Source organism: Haliaeetus leucocephalus, unplaced genomic scaffold (assembly GCF_000737465.1).
Source record: "Haliaeetus leucocephalus isolate CR32 unplaced genomic scaffold, Haliaeetus_leucocephalus-4.0 Scaffold536, whole genome shotgun sequence".
In the NCBI taxonomy this organism is placed as follows: Eukaryota; Metazoa; Chordata; class Aves; order Accipitriformes; family Accipitridae; genus Haliaeetus; species Haliaeetus leucocephalus.
The window spans coordinates 4,049,089-4,068,769 of record NW_010972972.1 but is presented as its reverse complement, the minus strand read 5'-3'; the positions used below and the strand labels follow the sequence as shown (position 1 = coordinate 4,068,769).

Sequence of the window (19,681 nt, the reverse complement as noted above, 5' to 3'; positions counted from 1 at the left end):
AGGCGGAGGGGCGGTTGGGCGGGGCGGGGCTATTTATAAAGGGGAGGTTGGGGGGGGATAGGCCGCCGGCCTGGCCAATCGGAATGGGCGAGGGGGTGGGACCGGCAGGTAGCGCTGGCCAATGAGAGGGCAGGGTATGTTTCCTCCCCCCTCCCTAGTGTCGCGGGACAGGTGGAGGTTGCGCCCGGCGGGGCAGGGGGTCGCGCGCGGGTGTGGCGGTGAGAGCGGGCGCGTAACGGTTGTAACGGATCACCTCAGTGTGAGGGGGGCGGCGGGAAGGGAAGGGAAGGGAGGGCGGCTCGGCTCGGTTCCCGGTCCCGCGGACGAGGAGGCGCTCCGTGGAGCGGGTCGCTTCCCGCCCGGCGGGGGAGAGAGTGGCGTGAGGCGGCGGGGCCTTGGGCCGCCTCGCAGGGCCTTTTTTGGGGGGGGGGGTTGTACAAGAGCTGTGCCGCTCGCCCTCTGCATCCAGGCGCCTGCCTCCTCACGTTTGTACCCCCTGCCCCTGCTTCTTTCGGTTCTCTGGACTTTCCCCCCTCCCCGCCTTGTTCTTCCTCTTCTCCTCTTACCAGCACCCCACCCTCCGTGACTCCCCCAATAACTCGCCTTCATCAGGCTCCCCAGCAAAATTAGATTACCGAGTTCCCCAAAAATGTTTTCCTAGTTCTTAAGCTTGACATCTGCCCCCTCCCTACCCAGTTCATTTAGACTTAGCCCGTCCTTTCTACTTGCCTTTCTGCCATCAGTTTTTAAATCCTGACCTCTTTCCCAGCTGCTCTATCACTTCTGAAATGGCACTGGCTGCAGGGAAGTCGCCCACCTTCACCTGCTGACCCTGTTCCCAGGCAGCGCTGGAGAACTACGTTGTCTTTTGACACCTTGCAGGAGTTGTTCTACCCAAAACTTGATATATACTGATTTGCTCTTTCACCTTTATCCTCTTCAATCTTGGGTTGTGCCTTGGACTTTATGAAACATTCTTTCCTTCTGCAGTCTCTCCATAAAATATTCTCTGGTGCACTGCTCTCGTTCACCTCTTTTATTCTATTTGTTGCTGGTGGGTGCTACTCTGAAACAACATTTACCTTCACAGAAGGCAGGTGTGCTGGCGATTTTAAAATCCACCTGCTTGCCCGACTGCACTTCAGTCTCAAGTTTCTTCCGTTTCATTCTCAGATGTTTTTTGTCTTCTGCCATCCTTAGCCACTGGTTCCTTTCTTTCTTTCAGTATAGTCTCCTTGCATTAACTTGTATTTTGCCTCCTTCTAAGCTCTTCTGCTTCCTTTACTTCCTATGTTTTTAAACTCTTACAACTTTGCTTATAGATTCCTGAACCATTTCTCCTCCATGTCTCTTTGCATTTGGACTACTGCAATTTACAGAAATTGCTATTTTAGGTTATACATGTGAGTCTTATAGTTCATGATCTCTTTTGGTCTTAAGTGGTACTGTGTATTTTGGTGCTGTACATTTGTCACAGTGAATAATTAAAAAAACAACTAATTTGCTGGGAATATTTTCCTACTCCTTGCTGATTTGTGATTGGACCATGCCCTGCGTCAAGAATGTACAAAGTTCCTGTTAAAAAGTTCATTCTTACTCCAATTTAAGGTACTCTTATTAGTTAAATGACCTGACCTTACTGATATTCTCTGGCAGTATTATGGGAAATCATTTTAGATGAAAAATTTTTATTTATGGCTTTCAAGTTTTATTTCTTCGTTTCTGTTATTTACATATTTTTGTGCTGTTTGGAAAAGATAGTATGGAACCCTTGCTTGCCCATTTGCAGTTTGTGCCTGTTTGATCGCACAGTCCCAGCCTTGTAATACCATTTAGATTGGAGAGTCTGATATTCCTAATCATTTTATTGTTCGTTCACCTCTGTCTACCCTCCAGGTCTAATTCTGCCATTTCCTCTCAAAACTAGCACAGGCAAAAGTTATTTTCATTCTTCAGAACCAGGTTCTGGGTGGTTTTTTCAGCCTTTACACTTTTGTTGATGGGTGATTCATTCTGTTGGGACTATTGTGGGTTATTTCTTTTGCTATAATCTCCCTTCAAGCAGTTTTTTGGAAAAACAGTCTTACACACCTTCGTTTGAATCCATTGCGTTGCGGATGTGTAGTGAGAGAATCTAGAATATATGAATCCAAGCAAGTTTCGCTCCCCCATAGCTGCTTGCCTGGCTTCCTGTTTGGCAGGGCACATGTGCCACTAACTTCACAAAGGAACAAGAAAGAAAAGAATCGCCCCGCTATTCTGTGGAAGAAGCACCTCTGGCAGACTCAGTCCTGTGCTGAGTCCAAAGTAATGCAGTTTCTACTTCATGTGATGTTTGAAGCAGGATGCTGAGGTCTGCTCCTGGCAATCCGAGAAGAGCATCTCCTGTCTAGCTGAACTGTGGTTTGCTGTAGCACGTGCAAGACAGGAAGGGAGGCTTCCAGGAGGACTGGCAGCCTGGTAATCCAAAGATTTCTCTTTTGCGAGGGCTCTCTCTTTAATCTGTGCCACCAGGGTTCCATGATTGATTTCTTTTTTTCTGGTGAATTTGAACAATTAACAAGTAAAGGATGAGAAACTGCTTATCTGGAAGGATCTGGCACTGAGGTTTTCTGGATCATCCAGGAGCAGAGCTCTTTTTACTGCAGAAACAACCAGTTTTCTTCATAATGCGGATTTCAGACCATCTTCCTTCTGAACTGGAAGGGCAAAAAGGTGACTCCATCCTTGAGATGTGTCAGTTGACTGCCATGCTAGTCTCACGCGTTCCCAGGGTATCGCCGTGTGAGTCGCCTCTTGTCGCCTACTGCCAGAATCACACCAGCAATCAGACTGCAGTAACGTGAAGGACTGCGAAGAGGGCGTAAGCTCTCATGGTGGGGTGAGGTGGTGCTTTATGAGGCAGAGTCCCTGCCCTACTGATGCCCAGCTGTGACTGTGATAGCAGATCTAAAAATGACTGCGGCTAATACCAAAAAGCGGTTGGTCTATAGCAGCGGTGATAAGGTCTCAGCTGGAGCACTCTGTCTAGTTCTAGGCAACAGACATAAAGGAAAGATGCATAACAATTGTTGGCTGCCAGGGAAAAAAAGGAGAAAATAAGCAGAGATTTAGAAAACATGACTGAAGGGAAGTTTATTTAATCTAAAAGAAAGGAAAAAAGACTAAGAGTTAAGTCCTCAGGAAAACAAAAGATGGGGGAAAAGACAGATTAAGCTGTTCTCCTTGTCCACCACAGAAAGGATTAGAAATAATGGGTTTAAGTTGAAACAATGAAGATTGAGGTCAAACAGTAGAAAAGATATTGAGTGTTTAACTGTCCTGAGACATTACATAGGGAGACTTGGCCTCTGGAAGGAATGACTAGGGAAAGAAGGCTTGACCCCTTTAGGTCTCTGGACGTCTTGTTTGCTGCAGCAATATGGCAATGCCATTATTTTGTTCATGGCTTGTCTATTGGGTTGGTTTGTTTGGGATTTTTTTAACCTCATTTACGGCTTTACATTAATAAAGTGGCCAAAGAAACAGTGTATCTCTCAGATATTTTAGGAAATTATTATCATCTTCATTGTACATTTTGGGGAGAAGATTAAAACCCAGATGTGAGGGGATATTCTGGGACCTGATCCCTGCCGATAGTTTTAAAAGTTGAGCACCCAATACTTGTACAGATTTAGCATGTAAAATGATTTGCCCAAAATCCTGCACAAAATCCCCAAGAGGACTGGTAATTCAACAAATCTGCTGATCCTCAGTTCAATTCTGTTGTCAGAAAATCATGTAGATAAAGTCTGTAATAGCGTTTCCTTCCTAGCTCCTTGGGGCAAGGACAGAATTTTCTGTTTTTATTAACATGCTGCATATGTTAGCCTGATGTTATGTATTAAATATCCTTTTTCCAGACTTTGGTTCAACTTTGTGATGTCTTCCCCTGAAATTGCTTCCCTTTCTTGGGGTCAGATGAAGGTGAAAGGCTGCTCTACAACATATAAGGACTGCAAAGTATGGCCAGGAGGAAGCCGAACCTGGGATTGGAGAGAAACTGGGACTAATGTAAGTTTGCTGTTTACTATCCATCCTGCATTTTAAACAGGACTCTGAGAATGGTCCAGAGAACAGTTGTTACAGTTCCAGCCAGAAATTCAGCCAGCTGCCTTTTGCTTTCGTCTAACCGTTAGACTTTTCCTGGGAAGAACTGAGTGTGTGTTTTAGAAGTGACTGTACAGAGAGGTCAGAGGACTGCAGACACACAACGTCCTGCAAGTGACAGGGTGTAGCAACTGTTGCCACCAGTCCTTACAGCTACCCTGACCAGACCACTCTCACACACCTTAGAGGTCTCAAACAGGATTCTGCGTTTGATTAGGAGTGCGATTGTCATAAGATGCTGGTAACAACCTTTTTTCAGACTGTGTAAACAAAAGTTGTCTTGAGTGGGAGAGGAAAGAAATTTATGGGAAGTTAAATTGACAGTAACTGACCTTATGTGCTTGGAAGACAACAATGCATGTGGTTTAGTTTATATCCTTTTCCTTGGGGTCCCTTGTACTTATTTCAGAGGAAAAATATGCAGATACAGTGTCATACACACTGGTTTCTCCATGAAAAGCTCACAGTCTGGCTAACCACACAATGACTTCTCTTGGTAGCCATATACTAAGTGCTTGCCCTCACAATTTTTAAACTTTATCTGTAAATGCTATCATCAGAATTGTATAAAAGTACATGGAATAGTTGGTATTGATGTTCCAGATTTAGAAGCAGCGTAACATCTATTGCATTAGGAACTTGATGTTGATAATTCTCCCCATATTAGGGCTTGCAGTAGGATAGCTGTATTGGCTAGAAGAAAAAAATCCATACTTTCTAAGAAAAAGTTAAAGCACAGAAGAACTATGTACTGATCAGGTCTTAGACCCAGCACCGGCAGCTCTATCTGCACTGAGGATATAGCTCTGTTGAATTCATTTTGACACAACTGAAGGGTAGAACCTTTGGTTTTGGAACTTCATCTGTAATCTTTGGGGGAACAGAACTTTTTTAAGCTGTCAGAGTTCAGTTTATACAGAGTATGTAACGCCAAGAGAAAGTTAGTGCTGTCATGCAAAGATATCTGTACCTTGCAGAGAGAAAGATAGCTGTGTATGTAACCTTTTAAAATATATTTCATCTGTGGTCTGATTATAAAAAATGAAGCTTTCCCTGGCTGTTCAACTGGGTGGTGAGAGTCACTTTTTGTTTGTTTGACGATACTGTTTTCCTGGTTTATACACACATAGGACAGGAGAAGCAGAACAGCTACAGTAGCTGAAAAGTTCCCAACTAGTTCCCAGCTCAATCACATTTTGATATTAATTCTGACCACTTGAAAACTTTGGTTTCAAATTATAACCACCTACTAACCTTTAGGAGGCCGTACGTTCCTTTTAAAGTTTCTAACAAGTGATATCTTCAGGTGACAAATAAAAGCTTTAAGTCCATAAAAGTCCTTAGAGGAGTCCTCCAACTGAAACAAGAAAAACAAGTCTATGTTAAAATCAGAGGGGGAGGGGAAGTTATTTGGGGAGGTAGGTTTTCTGGCATCCTTTTTTATATGATCTGGAAGTAAAAAACACCTATTTAGGTTTTGCCTTATATAAGTCACTTGTAAAGCTCCTGCTGTAGGTCAGTTCTATCCCCCTTGCAGCTATGAGGAGTTAGGTGATTTGGTTTAAAAACAAATAGCAAGTGACAAATGTGAGAATAGAACTAAGCTTTTCTAAACTGCATCTCCAGCTCTGGAAGTACAAAAAAGTTAATCTGATCAGCACTGGAAATTCACCAGATGCATTTTCTGCGTGTTTCTTTACGGTAGACTACAGTGTGCCTACTTTCTTTGAGCATGTTTTTCCTACGGGTAGGTGGAGCTGAAGTTTGGGAAACAAGCAATGCTGGTCTTATTTCCAACTACAGTGTGGGACAAATTGCTTCCTTTCCTTCTCTGCTATCAGGCTGCTGTCTAGTATATAGTTCTTTCATCGGGCAAATTGTATAACTGGCTCTGCAAGGTTCTGTAACTAACTGTAATAGTTCTTATGACCTTAACCCTTGGGGATGAAAGGCAGCCTCCCTGGCTGGCTGCAAATCAGTGCCGTCTGCTAATGGGAGAAAAGAAGTAGTAATTCCTGAAAGGAAGGCCGGAGAACAAAATAGGCAAGAAATTCTACTGCCCTTCCTCTTCCCTTCCAGCTGTCAAATCAGGAACGATACAGTCATTCCATCATGTTACTTTAATGACACTAGTTTCCTACAAAACATGCGGAAGCCCCCACATCAGAGTGTCTTGTGTAACCGAAGAAAATCCTTTTGTTCCATGGCTTTAATGTCTCAAGAGTACTTATCATATGACAGCAAACCTTCCCCAGCAATCTAATTATTGTAATTGCAGTAAAACGTACCAGTTCTTTTTGTCTAAGTTTTGAGTCAGCTTTAAAAAAACCCAAAGGAAAAGCATTACCTATTCTGTCATAAACATGTACTTGCAATAATTCGGTCTGAGAAAGCTCAGCATATTAAAAAGTGACCTCTGCGTTCTAGGTGCAGATATCAAATGTCAATGGGCACAGCCTTTGGCTCTGGCAGCCAAAAGGACCAGACGTGTCCTGGGGTGCATCAAGCACAGCCTAGCTGGCCGGTCAAGGGAGGTGATTGTCCGGCTCGACGCTGCACTGGTGTGGCCCCACCTCGAGTACTGTGTGCGGTTTTGGGCACCTCAGTACAAGAAGGACATCAAACTATTTGAGTGTGTCCAGAGGAGGGCAACCAAGGTGGTGAAAGGCCTCGAGGGCAAGACTTAGGAGGGGCAGCTGAGGTCACTTGGTTTGTTCAGCTTGGAGAAGAGAAGGCCGAGGGGTGACCTCATCCCAGTCTACAACTTCCTCAAGGGGGGCAGTGGAGGGGGACGTGCTGATCTCTTCTCCCTGGTGACCAGCTACAGGACACGAGGAAATGGAATGAAGGGGAATTTCAGACTGGATGTTAGGAGACGGCTCTTCACTGAGAGGGTGGTCGGTCACTGGAACAGGCTCCCCAGGGCACCAAGCCTGCCAGAGTTCAAGGAGCATCTGGACAACACTCCTAGTCATATGGTTTAGTTATGGGTAGTCCTGTGAAGAGCAGTGAGTTGGACTCGATGGTCCTTATGGGTCCCTTCCAACTTAAGATATTCTGTGATTCTGTGAACTTGGAGAACCATCAAGGTGAACCATCTCTGTTGCTGAAATTCCAGATACCAGCCAGGCTAAAGCCTTTCTTGCAGGATAAATTTAATCCACTCATTGAAAGTGGCACCCAACCATGGAAGGTTTCCCTCACCTGCAACTTCAGGAGCTCATGTGTTTGTTTCAGGTTGAAAAGTCTGGCTTGCTCTGTTCTGCAAGGTGAGGCAAGGACAGGGCTGAGGAAACAACTCCGACACCTTGTGTGAGGCTGCAGCATCAGCTGCTGAAGACTTGGCCAGGGGAAAAAGAACAAGAGAGGACCCAAGGATGTCAAAGAGAAAAGCTCACTAACTAATGGAACAACAGAAGCCAATTGTTAAGCTGGTGCTTTGACCTAAATTCATTGAAAGAAGGTAGTATTTTCTGGAAGTATAGGGCATGAATCATAAAAATAACATTCTCCAGAAGTCCACCATGGCATTGCCTATTTCAAGTGAGAAACTCATCTTGGTCCTCTAAAAGAACTTAAGAATCCTACCCCCCCAAAAAAGGGGGGGGGGGGGGGGCCTATGGTAATTATTTTTGGGTTAAAAAAAATGCACACCAGAGGGGCCAAATCCTAGCCACAGGTTGGATAGTATCTTACTCTTGGCTATACAGAGATACGTAGAGATTGAATCCAGGAGGAGAATTAGTATGACATAATAATGCTTTATATTAACATTACTGGTGTATTTGTGAATTCATGTATTTAAAGCATACTAATAGTTAACAATCAACATGCTGTTAAAGCTCTTTTTTTCTTTGAGGAGTTTGGTTTCAAATATTCCTTTCTCAAAATTAAGAATAGTGCAGAAATGGAAACCGTTAACTGAAATTAAACTAACCAATATGTTTCAGTCCTCTTTGGTAAATGAGATTTGCAAAGTAAACAAGAAAAGAATTAATCATTTTAATTATTTGAGGAGCTCTTTGTAATTAAAGTGAGTAAACTTTGGCTTGCCACAGTCTTTATTACAAAAAGGGCTTGTTCATTGGAAAACAAACCGCAATATGTTGCTATTTATTGATTTCACTTTAACTGTTAATATTTATAAAATGCTAGTTGTTAGACATAAATGTTTTAGAAATGTGTGATGCATCTCTTTATTAACTGTTTAATAAAGAGTGATAATATTGCCATCAATTGATTAACTATCATCCTTCATCTGCATATAAAATACCTTTTTTAATTACCAATGTTCTCTCCTGTGTGTATGCAGGAAAGAGGGTTGTGTTATGTTTTGGTACTGCTAATTTACCCTGCTACTCTGTGGACAGCTTCAAAACATACAGACGAAGCTTTCCTGGTTGATGCTGTCAGTACATAGACTGTTATTTTCCCCCCCTGACACTTAGCATTCTCCAGGAGTGCAACCAGCTGACCTTGAAGAAGTTGTCAAGAAGGGTGTTAAAACTATGGTGATTGGTCGTGGCATGAGTGAGGCTTTGCAGGTAGGTTTTTGTTCCGTGAGAAACATAAACTAGAACTGTTCGTTTTCCCGCTGATTAGCGGGCTGGGGGAAAATGTGTGATGCTTTACTAAGAAGGAAAAAATTCAGGATGCTGAGTTAGCATGACTGAGCTCCTGCCAGGAGTCCTTCTCTTCCTGAAAGAAACAGCATTTGAGCTCCTGTGTATTAGCGTCAATGTCAAGCAGTAAACCAGGTTTACGTTCTGCTACAGGAGCAATTTAAACAAGGAGAATTTTTTACAATGTCATTAGTCCCCCCCTCTTAGAATAGGTTATGAACTAGCTCTCTAGCCTGCTGTAGATACTTTGATAATTAGGCATTTTTGTTACTAATGTTGGCAGGGTGTCATTTCAGCAGAGAAACTAGCTACAGGAAGCTCAGAAGTGCTGAGCTTTACTTCATGAGAAGCAATTCTTTAGCTTTTTGGTGAGGTGAGTAACACCTTGTTTAGATTTAATTACCTTTAGCTCCAGCTCTGTTTATAAGAAAGGGCTGCATTTTAAACGGTGTAAGGAGAAACAGGAAGTGTGTATATAAAAAGTAGGGTTATTGAGGAGAAAAAAAAATTAAATCAATCTTAGCAATATCTGAGCATATTATCAATTTCGCTACTATCAGTTACTTAAGTGCATCTACTAACAAATGGCACCAGTACCTGTTTTTCTTCAAGCCTTACGGTGTGAGGGGAAAAGACCCTAATGCTTGCTCTTCCCATTTCCTTTTCTCTTCCAAGGTTCCACCATCCACTGTGGACTATCTGAAGAAAAACGGGATTGATGTGTTGGTCTTGCAAACAGAGAAGGCTGTGGAAGAGTACAATGCGCTGGCTGCTCAGGGTGTCAAAGTGGGGGGAGTCTTCCATTCAACCTGCTGAAGCGTTACAGCTCACTCCGCCTTTCTTGACCGCGGCCAAATCACGGACACACCTCTCCGCTGAATCAGATTACAGTCAACAGTGTGGACTTACGTGCCAAGGCATTTGTGCATTAACAATTTAAAATGCAAGGACAGTTTATTAGTTCAGCATTTAAACAAATTGAGTGCTCACAAAAGGGGGCTGTTAATGAAATCATTTAATTACAGTACCATTTCCATACATTCTTAAGATTGACCTAAACTTCCTCTGAAGACTGTCCATGTTCTGGTTACTTAAATTTTCACCTGTTGGCTAAATTAAGATACTAGGTTTTGAATAGTTTTATTAGGAAATGGCCTGAAATTACATTACTGGCTATTGGAATGCAGCCATAAGATAGCTGGTGAGTACAATCAAGTGGGAGATACAAAGCCGGTGGTAAAGAAGCACTTTACCACCACTGTATAAATAAGTTAAAATAAATTAAAAAGCTAACCCAGAACATACAACTTTAGCTCCTGCTGGTGACGTCAGTCAGGATATTGGCTATGCAGATCTGTTTGTGATAATTAAAGAACATCACATGATTTACCACTTTTAAATTTTACATTGAACCTGGAAAAAGGGAAAAAAAAGTCTACAGGGAATAAACACAAAATCTGGGTCTTGAAGAATTTTCCTATTAATTGTGAATTGGGAGGATTGAGTGGTACAAGATGTATCCATTCAAAAATATCTCTGTGCTTAAAATCATCAGAAAGATTTATCACAAAAGTAGATTTTGCAACATAAAATGTTGAACTTTAGGAAATCAGTCTAAATTGCTGCTAGCAAGTTTGGAACAGATGTGGGAATTCTCACTGGTCATCATTATCTGGTGACCTAAACATTGTGCCAACAAGCATATTATTACACTGAAAATTTAAAAAGTTCTCGTAGTTGCTGTTCTTGGTGGGCTTCTGTTAATATTACCAGTTACAAGTTACCTACTGTTGATTTTTTTCCCACCAGGCTCAGTAATTCTTGATCCGTGCTATGAAGTCTGTGTGTATTAATGAAAGTACAAAGATGACACTATAAAAGCCCTGAGGCACTTGGAGCTATCCAAGTAGTAGCAGAGAGGCTTAGATCAGTATGAGAACACGACTTTCCCAAGACCCAAGAATAACCCTTCACAAAATACTATGTTCTTTTTCTGTTTATTTGCTCTAGCAATCATTTAAAACCTTTTATCTGATAAAATACAATGTGGTGTAAAAGCAAAGGGAAAGTGAGTACTTGAAAATTTTATCTTGCCATCTCCTAATTATGCCAGTATTTTCTACTAGTGTAGCTATATTTGAGGCAAGATCTTACCAAAACCAGCAAGAACTGCCTTTCCAGCTGCATCTGTGCTCTCTGACACAACAGCCGATATAATTCTCATCAACTGCTATGACATTTTCTGAATAACTTGCATGGTGTGAAGTAGAAGGTGAACCACTGACCCAGAAGACCGTAGTCATCCCAAGGGAATGCCAGTAGAACCAGTTCCTACCAATCTGCAGAGTGTGAAGACTTTTTGCATTAAATGTCGTTATCTTACAGCGGAGGTGGTTTGACTCTCTTGATCACAGTCATATATTTGTGTTATTTTGTGAGCTTTTGGGCCTTAAGGCAGCCTTAAATAGGAAGAGGCTTTGTAAGGTTTTTACTGAGAGGGCAATTCCATTTTTTTTTAAGTACTGCCATATGTGAGTTACACTGTTAGGAGAAGTTGAGCAAAGACTTAAACTTTCACTTCCAGGTTTTTTTTTCCTTTTTTCAGTTTTTTAAAATATTTTCATACTAATGTGGCACGTTAATGATGAAGCCACGTCCAACAAAACTGCTCAGCCCAGGTGCTGCATTTGAGAAAAATACCATGAGCTCCTGTCACTAGTGCGATGTGTTTTGCCCTCCCAAAAGGCATGGGAGGAGCAAACCCCGTCTAGCATTGCCAGGTGACTTTCAGAGGTGCGCCCTAGCCAGCTTTGTGCTGCAGCCTCTTAATTGTGCCTTTCATTTGGCAACCGGTAGGATACAGAAGATTCCACTTCTCAAACGGGGAGAAATGGATTTCTCTTTTTAAAGGTAAATCCGCCAAGTTTTGCTACCATCAGCACAAAATTTCGGTGTCCACAACGTGATTATCTGCTGCAAGTTTTTTCCATCCCTATCTTCTATTCCTGCTCTCGTCACAGCTTCCCAAGTCAGCTTTGTCAGTTCCCACAAAAGCGGCCGCTCCACTTGGGCTGCTCCAGTCCCTGAAAGCCCCATTTCCTCCTTGGTGCCTGAAATGGCTTTGCTACATGGTGGAAACAGCTGGGACTGATTCATCAAAAAATTCAACCAGAGCTCAGAACGGTATCTTTCTTAAATCGCTGCTTTCAGCTAGAGCCATAAATAATTTGCTAAAATTACAGGCTCGTCGCCCAAATCATGGGAATGCACTTTTATAGGGCAGGATTTCTCGCATACCCCACTCCTCTGCCTCCCACCAGGAAAACGATCTCCCAGTAGGCAGCGAACTCCCACCCTGATGCTCTCATTAAGGCAGAGCCGCGGCTGGGCCGGGTGCCAGGCAGATTCCACCCCAGCTGCTCCGCCGCCCAGCGGGTTGGTCCCCAGCCCTTATCTTTGCGAAGCAGCACGTGCGAGCTGGCAGCCAGGAGAAAGAGGCCATAAAAAGGCTCACAGGCACACAGAACGCGACGCGACCAGCATTTTTAAGGGACATCGGGCAGCGTTTGTGCAAAAGCCTAGCATCCGTGAGCCTTCAAACTTCATTTTGAAGTCCCACCAATATTGCATTAGCAAATTGTAAACTGAAAAGGCAGCCTGCTCCCCCATTCCTAGTGCCTGCTACTAGGAATGAACTGGATGAGGCAAGTGAAATAAGATGAAAATAGCGACTGTATCTCTGACTTGGTCAAAAGATTTGAGAATTCAGACAGGCAAGACAGGAATCCAGAGGAAACCCATCACCGTGAGCTGGAACCCAAGATGATGTCATATGGTCCTAATTTAAATGCCTGCCCTGTTCTTTTGTCTTCCCAAGAACTTGCTTAGTACTTTTTGCAGGGACTGTACCTGCCCACTTAGTTTTTCCTGTACTTTTTAAGATCAGATGTGTGAAAGTCAGACCAGGTTTGAGTTAATATCTCGTAAGCTTCAGCTTTGTTCCACGTACATTTATGCATTGTTTTAGGAGTTCTTGACTTGATAATTGCATTATTTACTTGCAAAGTTCTAAGAATTGGCCTAATGAATTTCAGTGGACTGCAGCAAGCTGATGATGAATTTCCCATTAAAAGCATCCAGAGCTAGGCTTCCCACACACACACTTGCCATGTATAATTAAATCTGAAAAAACGTTAAACACAACATGTTTTCAAACCACTAAGCTCAACCTTTTCCTCTCTCTGTCAGATTCTTGACCCTCTTCCCTTAAGCCTTATGGGAGGTAAAATGCAGAGGTGAGTGGCATTTGAACATTGTTAGTTTTTGGCAAATTATTTGCCCTTGATTCTGGATTGCTCAATCTCCCTATGGCTGCAGCTCTCTACTGGCACCATGTTCCTTCACTGGCAAACATCTGAGAGAACAGAATCTCCCTGTACTCCGGTGATTGTGATCTGAAGTGCTCTGTTCCCTCTCTTCAATAGAGATGAAAGATGCGAATTAGCTTTGTGCACGGGTACGGCCCTTTGTTTTTCTTTTCATTCCGAGATCAATTATCTCTTAGGCTATTGCAGTGCAGAAGTATAGTGTTAGCCGAAATTAAAGGACAACCAGTGAATGGATAGAGACGCTTCTGAGATGACACAAAGTCCTGGAGCTCCACAGAGAGCGTGAACTCCAGTATTGTTGAGAGCAGAAAAGCCTAAATGTCCCTAACCTGAGGGTGGGAGGAAAAAGTCAGTATCTAGACTTAAACAACTACAACAAAATCTCAGAATGCTTACCTTTTATACAAATTTCCTTTCACATTTTCCGTATGTTGGAACATGGTGTGAAAATGCATTTAAAAGAGAAGGTAAGCTAAAATAAACTGGAGATCAAGGTAAGCAGTTAAAAAAAAAACCAACCAACCAACCAAAAAGTAACAAAAGCAAACACATACTCAGTAAGAAGGGAAAAGGTAGAGAATAGTAGCAAGAGAGTAGTAGTGTACTGTACAGAAAGACCTGCTCCAATATAAGGTAGTTACGAGGGATGTTTTACAAAGGATGTTTTACCAGGGAGTGTAGTGACAGGATGAGGGGTAATGGTTTTAACTGAAAGAGGGTAGATTTAGATTAGATGTAAGGAGGAAATTCTTAACTACGAGGGTTGGTGAGGCACTGGCACAGATTTCCCAGACTGGCTGTGGATGCCCCATCCCTGGCAGTGTTCAAGGCCAGGTTGGATGGGGCTTGGAGCAACCTGGTCTAGCGGAAGGTGTCCCGGGGGGTTGGAACTAGATGGTCTTCAAGGTCCTTTCCAACCCAAACCATTCTGCGATTCTATGTTTACAAGTCTGCTTACCTACGTAGTGGGGAACTCAAAGGTAAATTTGAATCTTGGAAAGAGTACAGTGTTAAGGAAACAGCATTTGATATTGAATCTTAAGATCATCAGTGTTACAGAACACTTTTTTTTCAATTCAGTTAAAATGCCAATGAGTTAGTCATCTGCTTGAATAGATGAAACCTAAGAAGAAAAGGAAAAACGTACGATTTCCTCCACAATTCAAACTAGGAATCAAGAGAAAAAAATACAGGATGCAATCAAGAAGCCAACTATGGAATACTCTCATTAGGAGATTGGAAATGTTTGTAGCAGTCTTAATTTTCAAGTAGTTTTAGGCATCTTGAAATTACAGGTGAAGAACTTTTTTATAGTCCTTCAGTATTTGATTCTCAGCTGGTGGTAATACAGAAGGTGAGTGATCTTTGCCTAGTATATTATGTGAAAGGAGCTCAAGCACAGCACAAGGGGAGCAACACAGTAGAAATTTGTTCCAGTGCTCAAAAAGAGAGAAAGATGCCAAGATTTCGATACTGAAAAAAAAAAAAAAAACCAAAAAAAACCCAAACCTGTCCAGAATGGAGTAGCTGTTTGGTCATCTGTGGCCTGGGAACAAACGATAAATCATAACTCAAATACCGATAACCACAGAGCAGCCGAACTACCTTGAAGAAAGGCAGAGTTTATGCCGGACAGCTGGCTAACCCAGAGGGTTTATCTGCAGGTCCACCAGGAGCACGAAAGCTTCGCTGCGCTGACAGCAAGGGGCGGCGTTCAGGACTGAACGGGCATTCCCTCAGCCCCTGGTCTCCGCTCTGCCCACCAAAGCATCGGTCGTGGCCTGGAGCGTATGGATACCATTTAAATTAGAAGCGTTTATTGGGATGACAAACTGCAGAAATACTGGTGAAGTGTAAAATTGAGAGAGGAAAAAAAAAAAAGTCTAATGAGCTAGTTCAACCATCAAGTACCTGTCCGGACACAGCTTCACAGTAAGAGATGTGCACCAACCCTTGTCTGCTGGGAACTGAGCTGAGGATGCCAAAGAGAAGTCAGATGGTAACAACTCGGCTGTTACACGTGCAGGTTTTCACAGCAGCACCCTATCGGTGAAATACCAAAAACCAGTTTGTAAGAGCAGTAGCACTAAGAAAGGATATTTAATTCAAGAATACCTAAAGCAGCTGAACAGTTTTATGGTTATGAGTCTTTGGAGCACAACATGTCAGTACTAAAAAACTCAAAACAAAATCACAAAAACTTGCCGTAATCTCTTACTAGCCTAGGACCATGCAGGCATGCACGTTCACTCATATAATAAAGAGGAAACAGATTAGCATGAGTTTTCCAATTTTATTGTGGGAAAGCACATAAGGGGTTATTATTTACACCAATCTCTGTACAACTGGAAAGTATTTCTTCACTACTTTGTTTACTTGCTAAAAATACACTTTTTTCTTTTTTTTTTTATCAATTGATTTCTGAACACAGGTAACATTTGGCTGCTGCACTATAAAGTTTCACACATTAAGCGCTCCTAGAAAATCCTACCAAAGGATTGCTACTAATCCTAGGAGGTTCCTCAGTCCACTGAAGCCTTGCACAGACACACTTTCCAACAGGAATGCCAGAAGGATCATGTTTTTCATAAGTTCTTGTCCCTCCGTACTCCCAGCTCACCTCCTTAGGGGAACACTGACGAGCTGCCTGACTGCTACTTAATTGAGAGCATGTTTGGCTACTTCAGCTGATCAGAAAGACTTTGACTGCCAAAACTGCTGCTGAATTGAAAAACTAAACAGATTTTCTCATCTCAGTAAGATTGCTTCACGCCAAGATCACCACAAAGAAAGAAATTCTGCAGAACTTAGTGGGATGGGGTTAGTAATTTTCCAACCCATGGTATTTAATTGCATTGTTCCTGAAGACATACAAATATGCAACAGGAGAACTGGATTACAATTCAGAAATTAATACGTTTGACTCCTTTTTATGTAAACTCAATTAAACTCCATGTCCTGCTAACTGAAGTTCTGCTGCTTGCGCCAACAGGTTCCTCCTCCCCCCACACCACAACATGAACAACCTGTGCCCTCCCCAAAACTGTCCTAGCTTCAGAACAGCTGTACAGGATGTAAAATAGCTCAGGATTTAGCCTACGGCAATTGGCAATTTCACTTTGAGGTGCAGTTCCTACACAAGAACAATAGCACTTTAGAATTATTTTTTTTTCCCACTAAGAATTTCGGTACCAATGCACAAATACAAGTTTTAGGCATTCAAAAAAAAACCCCTCAACAAACCCCCACAAAAAACCAAACTCCTTAGCTTCATTTCAGAGTACTGTAAAAATAACATTGATTTATGCGCCTAAGCATTTACATAGTAAATACCTAGTAAATACATAGCAGAAAACCTGGAGGCCTTAAAGAGAAACTTTTGGTAAGTAAAAACTGAAGATACGGCCCAATGAAATTACTCCTGGAATGCTGATGGAGATCTGTCTTGATTTTGTTGATTCAATATAGAAACACCTCCATTTTCTTGAAACTACTCTTAACTAGATGAATAACTCCTGTATTGGGCAGTCTGCTTCTTAGCAGAGGAGAGCAATCGTTCTTCAGCCGCTTTATTTCTGTGGTTGACTTTTTTTACACAAGTATAAAACTGTTTTGGTTTGGTTCACTATCTTGGAACACTGTATATTGTTTTCATGTAACCCAACAAGCTCATAAATATATTTCTTTTAGTGGCAGATTTCACCGTCTGGCAGGTTTGGGCATTATATAAACTTTGACAGGTTTGCTGAAGGGTATGGTCCCCTCTATGCCATTTTCAGATTGTGGGAGAGCCTCCAAGCTCTCGCTCCAGGTAGATTTAAGAATTTTCGCAGATGCCTTGCTCCTGTTCGAATTGTAAGCCAGCAGCAACCGCACTTCAATCTGACATGGCTCTGCAGAGAAAAAACAGAACAACCCTGTCATCACAGAGTCAACAACCAATACTGAATGAAATTTTCTCTCATATATACTGGGTTAAGTACAGAGCCATTCTGGGCTGACCAGAATCCAATCTGGTGTTTGAAAACACAACACTGTCATTACATTCAGCACAGTAGAACTAAGCACCGTTTTAGATGTGTGCCCCCCCCTTTTGTCACAGCTTAAAAAGAGAATCCCATGACTAACTTGAAAATAGCAAATTTCAAAAATAACTATTAAAAGTAACTCCAACCAAATAATAATAAAATCAGAAAAGACCATAGAACTAGGTGGTCTTGCTACCTATATTTTTATGGCAGGATCAAGTAAATCCAGATGATGTCTGATAAGACTCACAGCAGAGGAGACTACTCGAAGATTCTCTTGTTGGGAGGTTTTTACACGGCAGGACAGCCCTTTCTGCTCCTTCACCACCTCAGCAGGTAGACAGATATTCCTAATACTGCCCATAAGGCAATTCCACTTGGTTCTTCTCCCAGTGGTCATAACAAAAATTGGGCTTTCAGTCTACATAGTGTGACTCTGAGCAGCATGCTGGACTATAGCCCCATCAAAAAGTTCCTTTCTAGACTGAAAAACCTGATTCCTTTAGGACTTTTCCTTAGGGACTTGTAATGGTTTTGGCTGGGATCAAGTTCGTTTTCCTTCATGGTAGCTCTCATGGTGCTACGTTTTGGGTTTGTGACCAAAACAGTGCTGATGACACAGGGATGTTTTAGCTCCTACTGAACGGTGCAATATCCACCAGTTTTCTCACTTTTACCCTTCTGATTCTCTTCCCCATCCCACCGGGGGTGAGGGGAAGTGAGCGAGCACCGGGTGGTGTGTGGGGCTTAACCATATACCAGGGTTAACCCACAACAGGACCACGTTACTGAAACCTAAATGAAACCTACTGAAACCCACATAATTTTAAGATGCGATGCCCAGAACTGCAGCCGAGATGTCATCAGTCCCAGACAGAACACAAGAAATAACCTTTTTCCACAGTTATCCCACAGTTCAGCTAACACCTCCCCGAGACTTGCCTTTTCCCATACTGTCAACTCTTCTTTTATTTGTCGCTTGCAGTCACCTCTATTGCTTCTGCTATACGCCTATCAGTTAATCTCTGCTTTGTATTTGGGCATTCTCCTTCCTAAGCACACACTTTTTACTGGCCTTCAGTAAGTTTCACTGTCTTGATTTAAGGCAGTTTCTCCATTTTGAATTCTGACTCCCTGCCCTGAACCCTTCCCAGCTTGGTGTCCTCCCCATGGTTTATATGGGTAAGTGCCAATGTCAAAGTTAATAGTTAAAATAATGGCTAGGAGAGACACCAGAACAGAATCCCCTAGGGCCATACTTAAAACGCCCTTCCACTGAACACTGCAGAAGCAGAAATAAGGACTTGATTCAGCTCCCTCTGGTACAGGATGACCATTTAAATCCGTATACTTCCAGTCATAGAAACAATACCATTTTTTCTTCTCCAAAATAAAACAAAGATAGCAGGATGAAGGAGTACACCATGGAAATGCTAGACAGAGGAGTATGTGAAAGAACATGGCACTAAACAAAACTCTGTGGGTTAAAAAAAAAAAAAGGTCACCAAACCCTATTAATAACTGCCCAGAAAAAAAGCCCACATTTAAATAAAAGTGAAGGGATTAAAAGAAAACAGGACAAAGGGAGCTGCGAACAAATACCCTCTGCTTTTATTGTTTGAAGTCCACAAGCCAATTACTGAAGTACTTTCACAGGGAAGTGTGAATGCCAACTGAGACTGAACGTGAATGCTGGAGTTACATATTTCATCACAGCTAAAGGGTGGGTTTTTAGGGCATTTAAAAGGGTGAAAGTTTAAACAGCAGTGAAATTGTACTGTTGAGTACACACAGTTCCAAAGGTTCTCTGCCCTGCTCAAAGTACCTGTCAGGTCTAAAACAATGAATTACAATGAAATCAGTTTACCATGACTTCTTGCCTTTAAATAAGGATGCAGGCCTGACTCCTGCAACTGATCTTGCTCTGCACAGAAGCGGGTGACCTCACCTTGAATACGTGCTCTCAGCGCCGCAAGACTGCACGTGCAACCCCCAGCACGTAGAAAGCGCCTTCCCCTCCCACGACAGCAGCCCCTCCAGTCACCTACGGAGCAGCACTGCCCTGTCAACCAGGGAGATGTAACTGCTCAAAGGCTGCGAGAACAGAAATCTGAGCAACGCTAAGGGTAGCATTGACAACAGCTGTAGACTCCAGGATCCTGAAAGCCCCCCAAGACTGTGGGCATGCACGTCTTGTGTGCAGGAGACCAGGATCAAGCAAGACACACTCCTATCTTAGAAAAGCATGGCGACACAATCACATGAATTTGTATCGTTAACGTTACCTGTCCAGGCTGTGTGTGAGAGGTAAACCTGAGTTATCAGTCTGTGCCTTCCGGGACCAGGATTTCGAAAGTCAGCTGGTTTAGGATGGATTAGCTGTGCTTGTCCATCTGGATACAATACCTACGGGGGGGGGGGGGGGAAAAAAAGGGAAAAAAAAAAAAAAAAAAAAAACTTGGGCACCAGAATAGCCGCTGGCGCGAAACAAAAG

At 42.6% G+C, this 19,681-nt stretch overlaps 2 protein-coding genes across 6 annotated transcripts in view; one reads left to right on the top strand and one right to left on the bottom strand.

Moving 5' to 3' along the window:
- The first annotated feature begins 110 nt into the window (after positions 1 to 110).
- AAMDC (adipogenesis associated, Mth938 domain containing) lies at positions 111 to 11,315 on the top strand. Of its 4 annotated transcripts, XM_010576588.1 has the most exons (5): positions 186 to 218; positions 770 to 2,460; positions 3,903 to 4,053; positions 8,598 to 8,693; positions 9,447 to 11,315. In XM_010576588.1, exons 3-5 carry the CDS (start codon positions 3,922 to 3,924, stop codon positions 9,585 to 9,587), a joined length of 369 nt encoding a protein of 122 aa, XP_010574890.1. In that variant the 5' UTR covers positions 186 to 218; positions 770 to 2,460; positions 3,903 to 3,921; the 3' UTR covers positions 9,588 to 11,315. The 4 variants fall into 4 exon arrangements, with proteins under 4 accessions (XP_010574893.1, XP_010574889.1, XP_010574890.1 ...); XM_010576591.1 differs by lacking the exons at positions 186 to 218; positions 770 to 2,460 and adding an exon at positions 111 to 134; XM_010576587.1 differs by lacking the exon at positions 770 to 2,460 and having other exon boundaries at positions 152 to 218; positions 9,447 to 11,314.
- Positions 11,316 to 15,497: 4,182 nt separating this feature from the next.
- INTS4 (integrator complex subunit 4) overlaps positions 15,498 to 19,681 on the bottom strand; it is a 39,311-nt gene continuing 35,127 nt past the window's right edge. For both annotated transcript variants that reach the window (XM_010576585.1, XM_010576586.1), the window contains exons 22-23: positions 19,473 to 19,593; positions 15,498 to 17,052 (exon numbers count right to left, since the gene is read on the bottom strand). In XM_010576585.1, the coding sequence (XP_010574887.1) occupies positions 16,859 to 17,052; positions 19,473 to 19,593 (315 nt within the window). In that variant the 3' untranslated portion in view covers positions 15,498 to 16,858. The remainder of the gene's footprint in view (positions 17,053 to 19,472; positions 19,594 to 19,681) is intronic.